Genomic DNA, 20,481 nt, shown 5'->3' on the forward strand with positions numbered 1-20,481 from the left:
ACACAGAGTATCAAGTGGAAAACTGCATCAGCAGCATCATGCTCCTGCCCTCCCAGACATCTGGCACAAAACGCAACGTGCCAAGAAGACCACACTGGGCATGTGCAGAATGTGGATCACATTTAAAGCTTTAAAGCAAACGGGCCAAACCATGGTAGCCATTATCCAATATCCACCAAACGCTTCTAGGCTTGTGTTACTGTACATGTGAGGGGCATTCATTCATGACATCCACTGCCTATATGACATCTAACTTGATCCTTTACCTATTTAACTTCACCATAAATATGCCTCCGCTGACTCTAAAACCTTCAAAGTGTATGTGTCACTTCAAAAGTACAAATGCATAGAGAAACGCACACCTTGTCTCTCCAAATGTAAGATCCAGTTGTTAACAGTGAGGAGCCCTTTAGTCAGAGACCAGCCTTGAGTCAATAGTGCAGAGTAAATATTCTTATACTGTGTAGGCTTAACTGAAAGGCAGGGGCATGTTGTAAAATCTTCACACAAGATGACGCAAGTGGTCAAAGGGCACAATACAAACAGCAAAATAGGACAACACTGGGCTTGGCTATATTAGGTGTTGAGTTCCTGACTGGGATGGAAATGAATTGAAGCTATAGTGCGCAGTTTCTGTTGCCCCCATGATGAATTCTAAGTAATAACAACACCAATGTTGTTGCATCCACACAACACATGCCTTTTGAAATCACGCACAATGACTTAAATGCAACAGATGTTCATTATTATCAAAAAGTTACACACTAAAGCTTTACGGATTTGAAAAGGAAACAAACTGATTCCAGACGCAAGGCAAATATTGAATTAATGTGAGTGTGTTTAAGTGTTGCTGTAGGTTTTGTTAACTAAGCCTGTTCAAATCACAATCTCTGCACTGCATTCCAATCTTTGCAGAGGTTAGAGCTAAATGAAAACCTGGAGCAAAGATGCTCCAATACTTTGCCTTTAAAGGACCATCAGTAGCAAAATAGTTAGCATGTGTGGTCCCAAAGGGTCTGAAATATACCTCTAGCACTTTCTTTTGGCTACTACTGCAACAGTAATTTCAAAAAATCCAGACCTTCAGTGAAAAAAAATCAAACAACAACATGATGCGTGTCGGCTAAAATATGCCCTGTGCCCAGAGTTGTTTACCTCAGCAAAACCTGATCTAGCATGAGAGCTGCTGGACTGGAGGGCACTTGGAGAGCTCCAAAAGTAAGCCCGAGTGAGGGTGTGGTGCCTGGCGGTTATATTAGGGTTTTAGAAGGCCGCTGACTGCTGTGATTGTGTGGCCAGTGTCACAACATTCACACAAGCACATGTGATGCTGTAACTTCTTTAGAAATCACTTGATTGGGGAATAATAACTGACGGAAAGAGAAAATGGGAACTGACTACCCAAAGTAGGGTGAGGTGAAAAGTTATTTGCTTGAAGTTCTCCATTGGATCTTCTGTGATAACTTAACCTCTCTATTCTTTGGCAAAAGTTAGACAACATATATGTTGTTATTCCCGCCTGTCATCCAAGTTTGTTTTGTTCAGGCTCAGGGGAGGTTAGGGTTCCCTATACATTGTGGAACTGGTGGAGGCCACCCTGGACTGGTCAGCAGTCTATTGCAGGGCCAGCAAATATAGACTGACTAACACATTTACTCTCACGGTGGGAGATACAAGGACTTTAGAGTTGAGGAATCTAGAACCCATCTACCTTTCAGGACTCTCTGCACTCTATGTACCGAACAAATAAGAAAGCACCTTTCCCACCCTTTTAAGTTATGTAGCACGGTTCTGTATCTGTGTAGTAGAAATGCATGTGAAGTGGCACACCAGAGCCTCTCACATCTCTTTTCCCTTTTTTGCTTTGTATGGCATCAAACGTAAACAGAAGCTTTAGCAGATAGCATTATCCTGTCCCCTTCACCAACCTTTTTAGCAGGTTACCATCTGTCAGTTGTTGTTCTACTCTAGACAATGTCACGGCAGAGAGCAATTGCATGCATTACCCTCATACTGAAACTTAGTTAACTGACTTACGGGGCTCTGTAAGATCTGTGTGACACGTTTTTTCTGCTCCAGAACATTGAAGTCCTGCCGGAGGTCAGGGGACATGTTCCTGGTCCTGATGTACTCCGGATCATTAACGTTGACCCGGTCGAAGTAGCGCTCCTTAGTCCCTCCACTGGGCGGGGGAGGGGTGGTCACCACCCCCTGATGGCTGTCCGCGCTCATGCCTGCTTCACCTGACTTGCTTGCTCTGCAGCCGCCGCTCTGACTCTCACCTAAGAAAAAGAGAAGAGAGAGGTGGAAACGTTAGAACACAAATCACATCATTTGAAAGGCAAGGGGGAATAGCATGCAGTATTCCACAGCACTTAAAAAGGGAGTTTAGTTAAAACAGAACAGAATGTAGCATGATTCAAACTAAAGTACTTATGACAATGTGGTGTGCAAAGCACAGATTTGCTTGTTGAAGGGAAAATGTTTTATGTCTCTTTTTATCAATTTCATTCGTATGCAGCATTATTCCCACTTTAACAACTACCACACAAACAACAAAGCTTTAACTTTCACACACTGCTCATGTTTATTATCCATTGCATGATTGTTGCCCCTTTTAACAAGAGTAACTTTCTAACTTTTAAAACTAATGGAAAACATCTGGCATATGCTAATCCAATTCGCTGACAAACAACATATCATAAGCAGATGAAAGAGTTGTGGCGTGTGTTTGTCAAACAGGAAAAGGACGGCCTTGTTAATGGTGGACCTAAGAGAGGGGTTGTTCTTTGACGTAAATAATAAGCTACCGCACCATCCTGACGGCAGAGTTTTGTTCCATACAGACATCGTGTCACAAGTGCATTAGGCATTAGTGAAGTCACGCTGACACACTATATTTGAACATCCAGGCCTTGACTGGTGAGGTGGTCTGCTCCCGCCATTAATTCTCAGCTCAGCTGGAATTATGGGTAAAAAGAAAATAATAATAATAATAATAATAATACTAATAATTTATTAATCTCACAAGGGGAAATTACAATGTTGCAAAGATACTTTAGTGTCACATACACATGTAGTGATATTCATTCTCTGCACTTAACCCATCCCTCAAGGGAGCAGTGGGCATCCAATCACAGCGCCCGTGGACCAACTCCGGATCTGAGCCAGTGCCTTGTTCAAGGACACTGACTGAACCTATTACATGTTTTTGGTGGGGAAAATCAGAGCACCCGAAGGAAACCCACACAAACATGGGGAAAACATACAAACTTCACAACCTAATCTAACCAAACCATTGGGCCACCATGCTGCAATGTAACGATTAGTGGTCCAACAGTAAACCACAGTAAAAATGTTGACGATAACATATACCATTTTCATTGAAAATATCATTATTATCATGGTAGATTACCACAGTGTGGAAGTCGTGTGTTTAATCCTTCCCAGCTTCATCCAAGTCTCCTGAAATTGCCACGCAGGCTTACTGTGTAGCCTACAACTTGGGTTTTTGGAAGTTGAAATCATGGCAAAAGGAAAAGAGGACAGTGCTCAGGACATTTATCACCCCTCTAAGAACAGTAAGTCTGAAGCATGGGCATATTTTTGGTTTTTATAAGAATACCGAAGGACAGTTGATTGAAGATAGTTCTGCAGTACATGCAGGAAAAAAGTTGCTGCTAAAGGCATTGAACACACTTTTAAAAATACAGTGATAATACTGAAAACCGTGATAAGTTTGGTAACTGTAACCGCGAGGTAACATTTTTACTTTTATACCATACGTCTTTTACATCTCTAGCTGGTATGACAGCAAGCATTTACACAGGATACAGGAATTTGTTACAATAAAAGCAACATGTGTGACTATCAATGCTTTGTTGTCATGCCAAGGGACATAGCCAATAAATGCAAAAGGAAATACATTTGAAAATAAAAATTGCAACGTTTGTTGTGTGAAAGAGTTGACATTGTGATGCTAGACACATTTTAGAGGAAATCTGACAATAAAGCACAAGATAGGTCTGGTTATGCGAGAATAACAGTGGCCTGACTTTCCACCAATCTTTTCCAGTATCCTGTAAGCTAATACTTGAGATAAGAAAGCATAACCTCCTTGGTGAAATATAAAGATGAATCCACAGGAACAGACAACATTTTTGTTTTTTCCAGGATCCCTTACAACAAGGCTGCTGTTGCCGTAGTGAATGATTAACTGGTGGTGTATTAGGGAAAAGAGGGGCTTATGAGAGCTGTAACAGATGGTATCTTGAGCAAAAGGAATGAGAGAGAGCAACAAAGAGTGGAGAGGAACCCCGCTGCTACAACTCAGTGGTCATCTGACAGCAGGAGGATCAAAACGTAGGGGTCACTCTGCCAGAAGTGACTTGTTCTCCCCTTTTAGCCTCTCTCTTAACCCTGTATGATGGGAAACAGTAGAATTGGATAGGTGATTTGGTCTGCACATGCCGCTAAGCTACTTAGTCAAGCGAAATGCCAATTAAAAAGATGGTTGACATTAGTGGAACACAACTCACACAACTTAGACTCACACAACTCAGTGTATAGAAGAGTTGTACTCAAACCAAACAAACAATGGGTTTTAAAAAAAATCCTTCAAAGTAAATGAACGTGTAATGGGGATGCTAATTTAGATTTTTCTTTTTTTAACGGATGTTAAATCGATTACTTCGACAAGCAGGCAACGAGTCCCTGTTTAACTGTCCAGGAAGCTTATACCAGTCGTATTTAAAGATAATACCTTTAGCCTATAGCCATTCCTTAACAAAACAGTTAATTGTTTGATAGCTAGCTAAAAAGTCGCTTAGCTTGACGTGAATTATGAGTCGGCAAAGAAACTCTAATTTCAGCTTCTAACGTCATAAACATTTCTGACTTTTTTAATGTTCATGACACGTTCATGACAGTGTTATATCCCTCCTGTGTGGCTACCTTCAAGTAAAGTGTCACCAAACAGTTTCTTACCCCTGACTGTCACTGTGATGAACACCTAACACAAGTCCATAGTGTCAGGATCAATACTTATTAATTTTACTAGCAGTTAGGAAATAGATTATAGGTTATACATTTTAGCCTAACGGGGTTTTCTCTCATGACCACAAGTCTTCACTCGTTCCTATGGAAAAAATAACACTGTGTTAAGACTTGACATTTCCAGTGTTGCTACCATACCAATTTAAATATGCAAGAAAGCAAGCAGCAACACTTCCTTTCCATTATTAGAAAGCAGTTATTGCTATTATCCATTACACTGAGCGGTCAATTATTCAATGCCTTGCTCAAGAGCAAGCAACCTCTGCCCCCATACAGATGATCTCTGACAGTTAAAGGTTTGACACACTAGCAGGAAAAAGAAAGAAGCTTATGCCTTTAGTTTGACATGGCTTGCCTAAATATCTGTTAGCTTTAAACCAGAGAATCTATAGGAATACAAGAAACCTCTCGCTCACTACCTGATTCTACTGCTAAAGCTGTGATTTATACTATGAAAGTCAAGAAAAGCCACCCAAAAAACGACTTTAATTGAAGGCAGCTGGGCACTGCAAAGTTATGTAACCTGATATTGAATTCATCCTCCTGCTTGCCTGCACTGTTCTGTTTACAGCACAGACAAGGATAAAACGGCAAACTGATGGTTTGGTGATGGTAGTAGTGATAATGGGTGATCCTACGAAGAAAGACCTGAGGAATTATTTGCCGTTGTGGAAGGTCTGTACATCCTCAATTTGTCACTCTACTGTTTTTACAGTCTCAGCTTTGAATTGCTTGTGCTACTGTTGCACTTATTCAAAGCTGCTACAGTACCTTAAAGTTAATGAAATGTAATCTATATAAACAGCCACAACTTCTCAGAAACACATCTAAGAAGTTGTAATTGAGAGTGAAGGCTCATGCCTGAAATTAGCTGAATACGTGGAATTCTGCGCAGCCAAATGCAACAGCTGTAGCCACACCAAAATAAAGCTAACACACCCCCCTCCAAGCTCTCTAAACCCTGCCTCTCGCCTCCTTTTACTCACACTAACTCACACACACACACACACACACACACACACACACACACACACACACACACACACACACACACACACACACACACAAATACACTATCTCATCTCTGCTCTGTCACAAGACACACAACTCCAGCAGTCCCCAGCATGAGCTTCCACCCTCCCTCTGCCTCTCTCAATAGATCATTGTCCCCGTCCCGAACCCTCTTGGTCTGGTCATATCCAGAGAGATCGACGGTTGGGAGGATGATGGGGGGAGCGGTTGTGGTGGTTGTGTGAGTGTGCACAATTAATCTGAGTGAGAATGAAATCTGATCCCTCGCACTACAGCATAAATGTTAATTTAAATGTCATGCTCTTTTGTCATTGGTTTAAACACTTCTCGAATGAGACACTTTCAAGTTTCACAACAATGCCAGAAGTTTAGATTGAGTTGGCTCAGTGACCGACTGGAAATTCAATACACAATTAACATTTAAAGATGTGGCATTGGAGGACAGCGCTGTATTGTAGTTGATTTAGGCTCCAATAATCTGTGCAGACAGACGAGGCAGGCTGTATTACTGAAGCGCGCTAGACTGCGACCGCTCCCTGAGGCTAGGTGACTGCAACCTCTCACCCAGTGACCCCCCCCACAGCTCTGCAGACATTAGTTGTCTTTATCAGCAGACAAATTATTGTAAACTTTCTCATCTACATGTTTTGGTTACTTGGAGTTTTTTTTATGAATGGTGTGGACACGTAACCTCCATGTAGCCAACCCTTAACCCGCTTTATTTTGTCTATGTTTTAAACAGAGCTGGAACTATACAAATTTAGATGAAAACAACATTTTACTAGGGCTGCAACATATTATTTTTTATTATCCATCTTTCTGGTGAATTGTTTTCTCAATGAATCAATTGATAATGAGGTTGGATAAATAGCAAAAAAGGCTGATCAAAAAGTCTAAAGCCTAAACTCATGTTTTCAGATTACTTCTTTTGTCGGACTAATGGTCCAAAACCCAAATAGATTCAGTTTCATACTGTGTATTACAAAGAAAAGCAAAATCTTCCCATTTGAGTAGCTTAAATCAAGTTTTTATTAAACATTGACTAAAATGATAATTACAGTATTAAAAAAGTTGCCAATTTAATGTCTGCCAATCCACTACACAGATAATGGTGGCAGCTCAATACATCAAATTTTGAATATCTTGAAGAAATATCTTTCTTGTCATAAAACCTCCGAAAAGTCATATTGATGCATGACTGCTCACACATCCAAAAAACACTTTTTTATTTTATGTAATTAATTCCTTCCTTTATCTCTAACGTGGGAACTCACTGTGTTTCTCTAAAACAGAGTGCTCACCCATGATGCCACAGTAGACTCAGATTTGGAGCTAGAGCACAAACAACTCTCCATCGTCATCTGATGACAGCCAGCTAATCTGAAAACCTATGTCTAACCCATGTATCTGTGGCTCCATCTCTCCATCTGGTCCTGTCTTTCTGGTTTGCTTTATCACTCTCTTCACCTTTTATTGTCCTTAAAAACTGTGCCCAGATGCATGGCAAAGGCAAGATTAGTAGAAAAGATACAGCATAGCCACAATAATAATGATTAATATTACAGGCAGCAGACACAAACACACTGGGGATGGCCACCAACAACACCACACACATCCCCACACACACACACACACACACACACACACACACATCTTTATCTTGACTGGTAGGAAGCTTCAAAGCATGCCTGCCTGAGTCTCTACGAGCCACCACCACTAAAAATAGACAAACAGCCATTTGGGTTGTGTTACGACCCCAAAAGCAACAATACCAGGAAAGAATCTGTACGTTGGCTATTTATATCCACACACACTGTAAATGGCACAATAAACACACACACGCACGCACGATCAAATCTGCACACAAGGGACCTGTAGAGGCAAAACAAACATACACACACACACACACACACACACACACACACACACACACACACACACAGACACAGACACACAGGAGTAGTTGTGCCTAAACACGCCTGCATGACAGATCCGGCAGTAAAACTGGAGGTTGGTGTACGTGTAGTCCAAATGCACAGCAGCTTACAGATCCTCCTGCAGCTTTACTATGAGACAGAGAAAACTCTTCTTCTGAATCCAACAACAGGCCAGCAGTCACTGCTTTGGTCTGGCTGTGGCTGGTTGTAGTTTGGGGAGTTTTCTTCTTCTTATTCTCGTGCAACCTTATTTTTGCCAATTGCAACACACAACAAAAACTTAGTTATTTTTTTTATTTTTTTTAACAGGCATTACCTCTAACTTACAGATTTATATTTTCAAGAGAAGTGTGCTAAAGGCTGATTATTTTTGCTCCCGTGGGTGGCCATAAACTACTCAAATGAGTCTCGCTTTACATACAGCCTTTGCTATTCTACACATTAGAGATAAGTGCCACAGCTAATCTTCTCTGGAGCTCACACTCACAGAACTGTTACTGTCAAGCATGTTTATAGTGCAGCAGTGCATGTCTGCATGTGTGAGTGTGTGTGTGTGTGTGTGTGTGTGTGTGTGTGTCCAAGCAACCATACTGACATGGAATTCCCCTAAAACTACAGATCACTTTTAGGGATGGGAGTCATGCTTTGGCAGCTTGTGGGAATGCAAAAACAGAAGATAAAAATTGATTCATATTAGAAAGGAATCGGATTGGGTCTTTGAAGGAGACAAATAACTAAAAATCAAGCAGGTAAATGACACAAGAAACCAGGCCATAAACAAATAAGCCAAGCCCAACCAACCTTGTATTTCCTCCTTGGTCAGTGAATGGGAGAGAACAGGCAGTAGTAGCAGGCAGCTGGGGCAAAACACATGTCTCTATTTCTCTCTGTTGCTTGCTGTCTGCGCTTAAATTCCAACACGGAGTTCCAGAGAGAAGCCAGGGATAGAAGAGATGCAGAGCGTGAGAGAGAGAGAGAGAGGGAGAGAGAGAGGGAGAGAGAGAGGGAGAGAGAGAGAGAGAGAGAGAGGGATATAAACCACAGAAAGTGAGAGCCAGGTTGCAATCAGAAAACCAGTTGGTCCACTTGTCCTTCTAAATTGTCCATACAGATGATTTATGGTCGAGCTGCTAACAGACAGCAGATTCTCCCAGATTTCAGCGGGCTCTGCTCAGCGGCTTCCCCGGCGTTCATCAGAGAGAGAAATATCAACAGCTGTGAGTGTATCTGTGAGAGGATGTGTGTGTGTGTGCGTGTCTGTGTGCCCTCTGCGAATGAGTATGTGTGTTTTTGTAGAAAAGAAGCTAAAGGAGCCACGTGACGCAGGCATAATCCTCCGCCCACTGGCTGGAAGCACACACACACACACACACACACATTCAGGCAAACACACATACAGGCTACTAGACCAATCAGAGCTCAGATTCACACACTAATCACACCTCCTCCTCCCTCGCCTGCTCTTTCTCTCTCTCTGTCTAGTCATCTTTTTTTCTTGCCTCTCTTTTTCTTCTTTGATCCATTCACTTTCTGGTCTATCTCCCACATTCCACAATCCTCTCTCTCAATCTGTCCCTCATTCACACACTCTGCTACCCCCTCAGGCAACTGGACTGAAGGTCGGTGTTTATGAGTCCAGCTGGCAACAGTGTAACTACAGCCACACAACCTGCTGCAGCCCAAACTGCATGGCATTTATAGCTGATTTCACCCCTCAAAATCAATGTTATCTGGCTCTGTGTTGACCTGAAACACCAACATCAGTCAGAAGTCAGGCTGAGCCAAATCACAGCTGTGTGTGATTTAGTGTCTTGCCCAGAACAAATGCAACATGTGTTACTGTTGATTCTCACAAAAAATATAATTATACATGTACGAAAAAATATACTTTGGGTACACCTCATAATGGTTTTTCTACCTGCTGATCCACCAAAGCAGGAAATTAAGTAAAGCTCTACAACTGCAAAACAGAGACCGTAATCTGAACCCAACTGGTAAAGAAGAAGCTGAGCTGCTGGGGACTGACCCACCAGAGAAACACAATTTACATGTCATACATGCAGAAGAAGAAAACAAATAATCCATGCAGCCAGCAAGATGTCAACCACCTGTCAGCCAAGTCATGCATGACGCTGTATGATTTTCAAAGTACTTCACCCCGACTGCTAAGTAAATTACACGTGGATCTCTTAAACAAACTATGTGGCACAGATTATTTTAGATTTAATACTGAATAGAGAGATTGTAAACACACGTGTGATGCATTTTGTTGAGGGGGTCAACTACAGGGACTTTAACTTTAATTTAAATCATTTAATCACATGTGACTGTCTATATGTACGCTCTTTCCTGGCTTAGTGTGAAAAAGTACGAGGGTGTTTCTCTCTTTGTGAGACTAAATTTTTTATTTTTTATTTGAACTCTTTTGTAAAGTTGTGTCATTATCTCCCATCGGCACAACATCCTGTCATTAAACGTAACTTCTAATTTATGTGCAATAGTGCCAAAGGTTTATAGCCCAAAAGAGTTGGGGTAATAAAAAGCTGTAGTACACGTTGCCAGCCTTATAGATGATGACAAGTTTTTGTTTCGGTTCCTGGAAGAAACATTGTAACAACCCCGTTGTAACCGAAGCCAAGCCTAACACATCTGATGAGCCCGAACTGAAGTTTAAAACCTCCCAAATTAAAATTTTACACACAATTATGCAATGTTTTGTCAAATCTGTGTATGCAAATAACAACTGTTAAAGAATGGGTTAGTCAAGATGAATGCCTCACATGCCGGATGATTGTTAGTGTTAGGTATGTGTAGTATGTCTCTCAGTTGCTCTGAGCCATCAGTTAAACTGAGAGGGACTCTATGATTGACAGCTTGGCAAAGGACGCAGTTAAACCTGCAACACACTGCAACTAAATGCAAACTAAAACCACAGCTGGCAACTGTAATACTGAAAACGGATAATAGTGTTGAAGTTTAGGAACTTGGTAATTCAAACAAGTAATTTTTCAAAAAAAAATCTACATACACGCACGCACACACACACACACACACACACACACACACACACACACACACACACACACACACACACTCACACACACACACACACAGACAGACTGTAAAACAGGCTCTTTCCTCTAAATGGCATCACATGCATGTGCTCAGGGGGCTGCAACTGGTTTGTACCAACAAGCTATCATCCTGCAGTCCCCACATGACTAACTTTTCCTTTCCCAAATACTGTGTCCTCTTCATAAAGGACAATAATGTGCTCTTGGGTATTACCTCCGCCCCTAGAAATAACATGCTCTTAGAAAATAACCCCATTTGTCTTAAGTTGCGTGGCGAGACCGTTTTATTTCGGATTGAGAGCCCACTGCAGCATTGTCTACAAGAAAATGTTCTTTTAGTGCCATAAACGTGTTATGGAGAGTGTCTGCAGATTTTCAGTCCAACCAAATGCTGACAGAGCAGATCTCACTGATTAGTTTTAGGTCAAGGTGGACTGATTAGTAAAATCTGCAGCATTACTGATTGATTGGACTCAACATCTGCTCGGCACACCAGTGCAAACCTTGTAATCAGTACATTACATTATCAGTGACGAGTAACAGGCTGCAGGGAAGACTTCTATTATTACTTCATTTATTATTATATGATTTGTTATGCTTGCAAAGTGCTGAGCAATACTGTACTGTTGTTCCTTTTTTCCCCCAATACAGTCGTCGTGGGTTGTGGAACTGTGTTACTACAAGCTGCAAATGGTCTGCATAAAACACAAAATAGTTTGCAAAATAGCATAAATGAGAGGATGTAAATAGCTTTTAGAGCTTTTCTCATGTTTGATAGAAAAGGTATAATTCTTTTATCATGGATTTAAATGACATTACCATAAATTTGCTGGCAGGCTCAGCTAAATATTGAAACTGCTATTTGTTGATGGCGATTAAAACAATATTAGGTTCTTCTGTGCTGACCTGCCCTGTGTCTGCACACAGTATTTTCATCCGCAGTGCAGTGAGTATGCCAAGAACAGACTGGCGTAGAAAGGAGAACACCCTCCACCACCCCCTCTTGGATGTTGATGCATCACTCAGCACTTTATGACCAACTTCACTCTATACATATACACATACACACCATCCACAGTTGTCACTGCCCGGCCTGACTCAGGGAAAAAGAGCTACACACACACACACACACACACAATGCTGCCAATTCTAAACAGATCCTAAACAGAGGCCATTGTATGAAGACATTACACTGTACCAAAGAGGTTATAATTATATATTTGACTGTACTATGGATTGTGTAACACTAGCCTGTGGTTAGACACTTTACTCTGTCTTGAACAACTACTCTGAAATACAAAATCTGGACTGCAATGCTTGTGCATATTTTGAAATCATAAAAAAGGTATGAAGGATCCCAACCTAGGAATTTACAGAACTGTTTAATAAAATTAACTGTGTCTTTGTTTTACAAATACACTGAGTGCAAAGAGGGCTAAAGCAAAGGAAACACATCCAACTGGGACAGTCCCAGGACAGTGTCTCACGGGTTGATAACAAGAGGCTTGTCTTTTAACAATAGCTAGTCGTGACCCTGTGGGAACCCAAATTACTGTTATTGCTTTAAGGTGAGTCATTTCACATACAAGGTTAGACTAAAAGCAGGAGGTCAAAAAGTGCCGTCTCCACGCAGATGTTATCAAGTCTGATGATTAACGGGTCCCTCATACAACACAGTGCTCTTAAGTAATCCCATATTTCTGTTTAAAGAATTCCTACCTTTACATCAGTGTGTGTTAAGTTCTGGACAAAAACAAAACACAACAGAGAGAAAGACCTGAGCGTCTGCTGAGCTAAATGCATGCTGGTATCCATTTACTGCCAAAGCCGTGCTATCAGCGTTCTGTCAGCATTTCCCAGCAAACGCCAAGCACTGATGCTAACTGTTCAGGAATGTACAAAGACTCCAGCTCATTATTGGGACCTCTGAGATTTTCCCCCAAGAACAGAAAGGATGGTGGGGAGACCCCCTGTGGGAAATTGACAGATGTGGTAATGTTTAAGAAAATAAAACTCATTCAGTTAGTGGAAGTGAGGCAGCGCTATTAACATGAGAAGTATTTTTTCTGAAAGCTTATTTTGACTTCCTTTATTTCAAATGCCATTTTCCCACACAACAGGGAGGTCAAGTTGATTGCCAGAGAACAGTTTAAAGCCACACAATGGCCTCCAAAAGAACTTTTGGTAACAGCGTGTCAGTTCACGCATAATTTTGTGTTTGCATTATGAGTCGACATGCAGGAAAGATTCACAGCAAGCCTACAGTACGGATTGAGACGTGTATATCTACCAAAGAACATCTTAACTAAACTTGGAGGTTTTTAAATGTAATGGACTGTATTTACATAGCGCTTTTCTAGTCTGAACGACTACTCAAAGCACTTTTAAATAGTTCAGGAACCAATTCCACACATCCACCCACTATGGCAGAGGCTGTCGTACAAGGTGCCACCTGCTCATCAGATAAACATTCACACACAGTTACACTCCGATGCCCAGCATTGGGGGCAACTCAGGGTTCAGTGTCTTGCCCAAGGACACTTGGGACAGGGCCAGGGATCAAACCATCAATCGATCTACCCCTGAGGCACATTGCACACACACACACAAACACACACACACACACGCACACACACACATAGACACGCACACACACACACACACACACACACACACAATGCGTCTCACTATCTTTGTTGGGACCCACAATTCACATAATGTATTCCCTAGCCCCTTACTCAAACATTAACCATAAACTAATTCTAACCCTAATCCTAAATCTTAACCCTAAACAGCCCTTTAAAGTCGTGGGATCCAGCATTTTGGCCCCACAAAGCTTCCGGACACCAAAAGTATATTGGATTCCTGGTTTATGGACCCCATGAATGTAGTTAAATGAGAACATTCACACACACTGTTGCTCTTCTAGACAGCCTGTCTAGTTTAACACTTGTATAGGAGTGATCCTAAGTAGCCTCTAATCCGTGTTGTTAGAGGGGTAGAAGAGGCATTTAGAGAGTAGCTAATAGTTAACCCACTGAGACACGCTCAGATTCACTTCCTGGATTGCTCACTGGGAACAATGTTGTCACTGTCTGAGCAGCTGTGTTACTTAGCAAGGAGAAAGAACAACCGCACACACACACACACACACACACACACACACACACACACACACACACACACACACACACACACACACACACACACACACAAACACAGGGATGTACTCAAGTGTGACCAGGGAAGTCATCCTCTGCCTTAAGGTTCAGGTAAAGAGTAAACTGTAGAGACAGAAGTGAGCGAGCAAGTAAGTAAGAAGAGTGTGTGTATGTGAGTGTGTGTTTTTGTTTTCAAGAGGCAGCTGTTACTCCTTCATTTCCTCCATTGATAGAGATGAAACGAGGCCTGGGAAGGACAATGGGAAGTCACCGCCCAGTCGATGCCTCGGTCAAATGTGCCATTCCAGGTCAAGTTGAACAAAAAGTACTTCTGTGACAGATTGCTTAGGAAATGCAGTGTTTGTCGTGAGGAAATTTAGAGCACGTATGCTGATTTAGGACCCAAAACGAACAATGACTCACCTGTCAAGGCTCAGTACTAAAACTAACTAGGCCTAATAATAATAATAGTAACAATTTGTATTTTGAAGCCCAACACTCTTATACTGGGTGAAAAGCGTGTCACTACATGTTTTGACCTAACATTTTGTTTAAATTCTCATTAAGGAATAATAATTATTTTTGTTATGTCAAACATGTACAGCGGAAGAATTTGCAAAAGTAAGTTTCCAGTAAACAATGTTGCACCTTTCACTGTCTCAGCATATCTGATAGAAGTGCAGGTGGGAGTTGTGTTGAAAGTAAAACATGAAATGAAAAAGATTTTGATATACAAGTGACTCATGGTGTGAAAGCTGGCTGTTATTCAATAGAGAGGTTAGGTTTCCAGCTGGTGTTCAACTACTTTATCTGTGCTGCATATCGCATGTGGAGGTCCTAAACCCATTCTAAACTGAGCCCACAATAGCTGTGAATTGCTGCGACTCCCATAGCAATTCGAGATAACATTATACACACACACACACACACACACACAGACCTTTTCCACTCCCTGTTGGAAAGAGAATGCCATACACACCTAGAGTCAACAGAAATGCAGGACAACTGTTAACAATATTCCCTCTGGTTGTTAATACAGGTTTTCATATTTTTATACTCAATAGCTTTTCATGTTGACATTTGATCCCTTTATACGTTTATTTTACTTTATAAAATGTAGAAAGGCTGGAGATAAAGGGAAAGCGATAGGGCATTTTCTTTCTTCCTGGTTGACCTGCATAGTTACATTTTGAAGGAGCCAGAGGGACGATATTCAACACAAAAGGTGCTTTGTAGCTTAACATTCGACAGGCCAATTTCTCTGAATCAAAGCCATAAAAGTAGTGAATTTGCCACTTTTAACTCTGACACTTAACAATGCCGTGCGTGGATAATGAAAGAAGGCAATCACTTTTAAACCTGGAGAATTTGTGTGTGCACTGCAGGCATGTTTCTGTGTGTACGCAAGTCCAAAGCAGGTGTGGGTGCCAACACTGACAACCCAGTAATCAGAATTTGGTCAATACCGTTAAGCAGTGACACTAATAATTAGCCAGTTGTAATTCACCATTCTTAATTCACTCATGAATAGTTTGTAAAAGTCATACAGGGTGCCTGGATCGCTCAGTTGACCAAAGATGTGCCCATATAAAGAGGTTTACTTCTCAAAGTAGCGAGCCGGGTTCGACTACAACATGTGCCCCTATGGAGCCACTGCTGCACTTGTACAGCATACTCATATTATACTCAAATGTCACACAGGTCATTTATGATTGCTACATTTAATTTAATTAGGCCTTGCTCAGTAGAGTGAATCTGACGTTGATGTTGGAGCAATTTGGGACAATTTAAAAAGGATTACACAAACAAACCCAACTGAAATGTTAGAATGAATTCAGATGCAAGCGCACACAAACACACACTGGCTGCTAATCACCCTGTAATTACAGCTGGTAATGACAGAGCCATAGACACAGTTTAACAGGACCCTGTTACTTTAACAAACAAACAAAATCAATCCTACGCCGGGTGTCACAGCTGCTAACTGCTACCGTATGTCCTCATAGTCAGACAAGGGCTGAACAGCAGAGGATCCGGGCTGCTCCAAGACTACACAACACAATATACCTTTACAGAAGAGCTGTGTGCTGAATAAGCTTCGGTGTGAATTACTTGACATTTTCTCAAAGCTCTTACTGACATCAATACCTGACTGAGACTGAAAAAAACATGCAGATTCTCGAATGTATGTTGCAGTTTTTTCTTTTGCTACGCCATAACGGTTTCTACAAATAAAAATCCCTTTGGAAAGGTTTCCGTGGTGCCTGGTTAAGATTGAATAAACAAGCTAGGGCTTTGTTAGTCAATTCATCACTCATACACACAGCCTTAACTACACCAACACTAGTGACCACTGATAACATGTACTGCTTTTAAGGTAGGCTAAAGTAGCTGTTAGCAGTTCCTATTTGAATGGACACAGAAGCAACTAAGTTACACTGAATAGAGAAATATCTTCATCTGGCCTATGTGTTCAGACATGACTGATTTGAGTTATGAATCAGAGAAAGAGTACGATTTTTGACAGAAATGGCTGTATCTTTGCCTAACATCTCTTTCTCTACGGCCTCCCTTCAACTCCACTGGGACTTTCCAATTTACAAAATTGTTACTCATGTATGACTAATTTATCAGAAAGTGAGCACAAACACAAACATTGTGCAGAGGAACCTTTTGTAACCTTTTTTTTTTTATATGTACAAAACCCCTGGAGAATCCCCACTCTATGCTGCAGTAGCTCATACAGATTCCCAGTAAAGGACAAGAATACACTTCTGTCCTGGATTTCCAACAGATGATCAAGTTATTTTTTGGCATTCTCAAGAGCAGAAGCTGCAGAGTGAAGCACTGTAGTATATGTGTTACTATTACTATCAGTAACAGTAGAAAATGTATATTGGAATTTAAAGTGTCATTCTGTATGTTGTGCAATAAATTAACAGGTAGAATGCACTAAATCTTAATTGGCAATTTGTATTTCATTCATCACAACAGACAACTGAAAAACAACTGGAGCTTCAAATAAGCAAGGTTGTGGCGCCGTAAAGCTTAGTGCTTAAAAGGTGCTCTAGGCGATATCCCGCGTGTTAGGCTACAACATTTGTGGTCACATACAGCAAACATCTCCTCACTATCCACGAGCTGCCTGTCCCCAGAACAGGGTCTACAAACGGCAACAAAAACAAACTGTGTCCACCTGCACCACGAAGCATACACAAACAGTCTTCCAGCTTTCCAGCCAATAACCGACAAGAAAGAATTGGGATTGGGGGGGTTAGTGCACGGAAGCACAGAAGGGAGGGGGGAGGGGACGGGATGAGGAGGATGGAGGGGCAAGCTAGTCTTGTTTTGTTTTAAAATAGAACTAACGTCGCCCAACATTGTTTAGAGAACCTTTAATTTCCAAGGCAAATGGTTTCTGTGCCAATCCCTGCACATCAATCTGAGTCCGTCTCTGCACCAGGTGAGCACACATTTTGCCTGAATTGATATGTAGGAACAGAAAGGCAAATTATCCATGCAGCAAAATAGTAGCTTTGGGGGATTGCTGTGCCATGTTTCTTGAGCTGATGTGTTCTAGTTGTAAACCCTGACTCCCCGCAACTACCTTTCACAATGAACTGATTGAAGTCTGTCAAATCCCTTAATTATTCACTCCAATAGGAAATGTCTGCTATTTGAAATCAGAATCGTAAAGTTGCGTATTATAGGATCAAAAGTCATATGCATCTAAATGTGACCAATTTTTTTTTTCTGTGTCCAGTTATGTACGAGTGGTTAAATCGAGCCAAACTATCTGTACAGCAGCAACCTTTCGTGGAAGACCACTTTCACATGGCGGATCAATAACGAGGCATTTAATAACTATATCATTTATGCTTTGGGGGAAAAAAAATAGGTCTAGAACTTTTCCACTCAGAAAAATGCAGCACTCTTTTCCACACTGAAAAGATTTCTTACCACTGACTTGACTCTCAGTTTTAATAAATACACATCAACACCTGGGCTGTGTTCCACATTTTGACACTATCTGAGATAAGCAGCTGAAGAACATCATGGGACTGACCCCCAGGTATTAAAGTGGGAGTAGGAGCGGTTTTGTAACAACGTAAAGCACTGATATAAAGCACATACACTTGATGAAGAGCACTAAAGTTGGTGAGTTCATTGTCAGTTCATGAACTTTCTTTCCCCTTTTCTAAAGAGACTTCTAATTTCGAATAAATCTAATTCCACCCTTACGCACAATATCAAATCAAATTATTAAGAAATCATGCATTGTTCTGCATTTGTTAAATGGAGTAGTAATGATGTTGCTAAGGGACCCATGACTTGTCTGTGGTCAAGGAACAAGGCACAACACTGAGGGTGTGTCGGCCAGAGAGCTGGTGTGTGTGTGTGTGTGTGTGAGTATCCATTACACAATCCGAGGAAGCAAACGGATTCAATATGTCTGAATGATGTCATTACACGAGAAGCAGAACTGCAGCCCCATCACTCACTCACTAACACACACACACACACACACACACACACACGTTTCTATAGCAACTCCAAACAAATAGTCTGTGCATGTGGTGAACCCACCCCAACAGAAAAGAGGGAGAAACTGAGACGGCGAAGCAAAAACAGACATAAGGGACATCACAAGGGACTGTGCAGCTCCAGATGCCTCACTTCATGCAAACTAACAAGTGTTTCCCAATGCCCACTGCCCATAAAGCTCCTAAACTGTGTTGAACCTTTAGCTTAAACTTGTATTTGTATTCCTAAAAACATCCTCAAATGTTGCAACCTCAGTTATACAATCTTGTTTAGTCACTTGGAAAGACTTGATTTCACAAGAAGACAGAGGAATTGTGAAATAACCTCATCACATCAGTATCCTATGAGCCTCATATATTGTTCCACCAAACAGCTCGCGGTCTGACACAGGCACAGGCAACCAGCCCCCCCCTCCCCCCCCAAAAAATGGCCCTTTCATTTACCTTAGAGCTCTAGAAACAGTAATGGGAACCAACCAACAAGAGACATGCAGCTTTGTATCAAAGTGAAGGCCGATTATTGAGGCTTAGCCGAGTCCAAGCTCAATCAAGGTTGAAAACGCCCACGTCCGCACATTAAAAGGACTCTGACATTTAGATGTTTTGTTGGTTGTAGAAACCTTTGACCACTTGGACTTTTGGCATTTTCCTCTGTGTTCCATCCTGCCAAGATAAAAGCTTTGATCCTGCTGTCGCTGCTGAAAGGTTATGTGTTAGATTCCACTAAAGCAGTAGGCAAGGCTACTACGGGTAGTGGAGGTCTTCACGGGTCCAAAATTGTGCTACCCGGAATCAAATCTGTCTGTTTTTTAAAAGCTGGGACCTAGTCGGACTTGTGCAGATCTGAGAAATGTTGGTCTTGAAGCTGATCGTCACTGATTTGACAGCTGAATGCTATTAAAAGTTGTCAAAACTAAATGTTGTGTCGTACCTAATATACCGTGAGCATTCTCCCCTGTGCTCCCCGTGTTCATATAATCCATCCTCCTTGAAAAGAGAGTTGGTAAGATATCAATGTTTTCTGTTATTCCTCTCTAGCTGATTGAAACATATTATGACACACATATGAAACACACTGAAGCATAGTTAATCCACTCGTTCTTTAAGCTTAAAAGTCCACTTGCTGTCATGGTGATGGATCATAAAAAGCATGGCTGGTTTAGAATCAGCTCTGCAGTTTTGTTGCATTTAGCCTAATAAATATAACTTTGGCTGTTTGCCCTTTTGAACTAAAATAATAATTGCTCGTTGCTACAGCTGCCAGCGGCAGCATCACCTGCTACACATATGGATGTGTTAAAGGTCCCATGACATGATGCTCTTTGGATTTCATACAGACCTCAGATGTCCCCTAATACCATCTGAATTCTCTTTCCCAAAAATCAGCCTTGATGTAGAATTACAGCTACTAGAGCCAGTCGAACTATGCACGTTCCTTAGTACATGCCATTTCTGAGTCCATAGCTTTGGAGGGGAGGGGGGGGGGGGGGGGGGGGGGGGGGGGGGGGGGGGGGGGGGGGGGGGCGGTCAAGGTGGAGGCTGGGGGTGTGCCCCCTATGATGTCATAAGGGGCAATATTCCAAATCGGCCCATCTAAGCTTTCATTTTCTCTAAGGTAGAGCAGGATACCCAGGTCTGGGTTTACACTTATCGCCATTTCTAGCCACTGGGGGACCAT

The 20,481-nt window shown here is 41.6% G+C and overlaps 1 protein-coding gene across 9 annotated transcripts in view; it reads right to left on the bottom strand.

Moving 5' to 3' along the window:
- The window catches only part of add3a (adducin 3 (gamma) a), a 98,667-nt gene that overhangs the window by 32,911 nt on the left and 45,275 nt on the right, over nt 1-20,481 (bottom strand). For 4 of the 9 annotated variants that reach the window (XM_034883390.1, XM_034883339.1, XM_034883396.1 and 1 more), the window contains exons 1-2: nt 8,826-9,302; nt 2,038-2,282 (exon numbers count right to left, since the gene is read on the bottom strand). In XM_034883390.1, the coding sequence (XP_034739281.1) occupies nt 2,038-2,232 (195 nt within the window). In that variant the 5' untranslated portion in view covers nt 2,233-2,282; nt 8,826-9,302. Of the gene's footprint in view, nt 1-2,037; nt 2,283-8,825; nt 9,303-20,481 lie in introns of those variants that run through there. The other 5 variants (XM_034883376.1, XM_034883361.1, XM_034883355.1 and 2 more) reach the window with 2 other exon arrangements.

Source organism: Etheostoma cragini, chromosome 2 (genome assembly GCF_013103735.1).
Source record: "Etheostoma cragini isolate CJK2018 chromosome 2, CSU_Ecrag_1.0, whole genome shotgun sequence".
Taxonomy (NCBI): Eukaryota; Metazoa; Chordata; class Actinopteri; order Perciformes; family Percidae; genus Etheostoma; species Etheostoma cragini.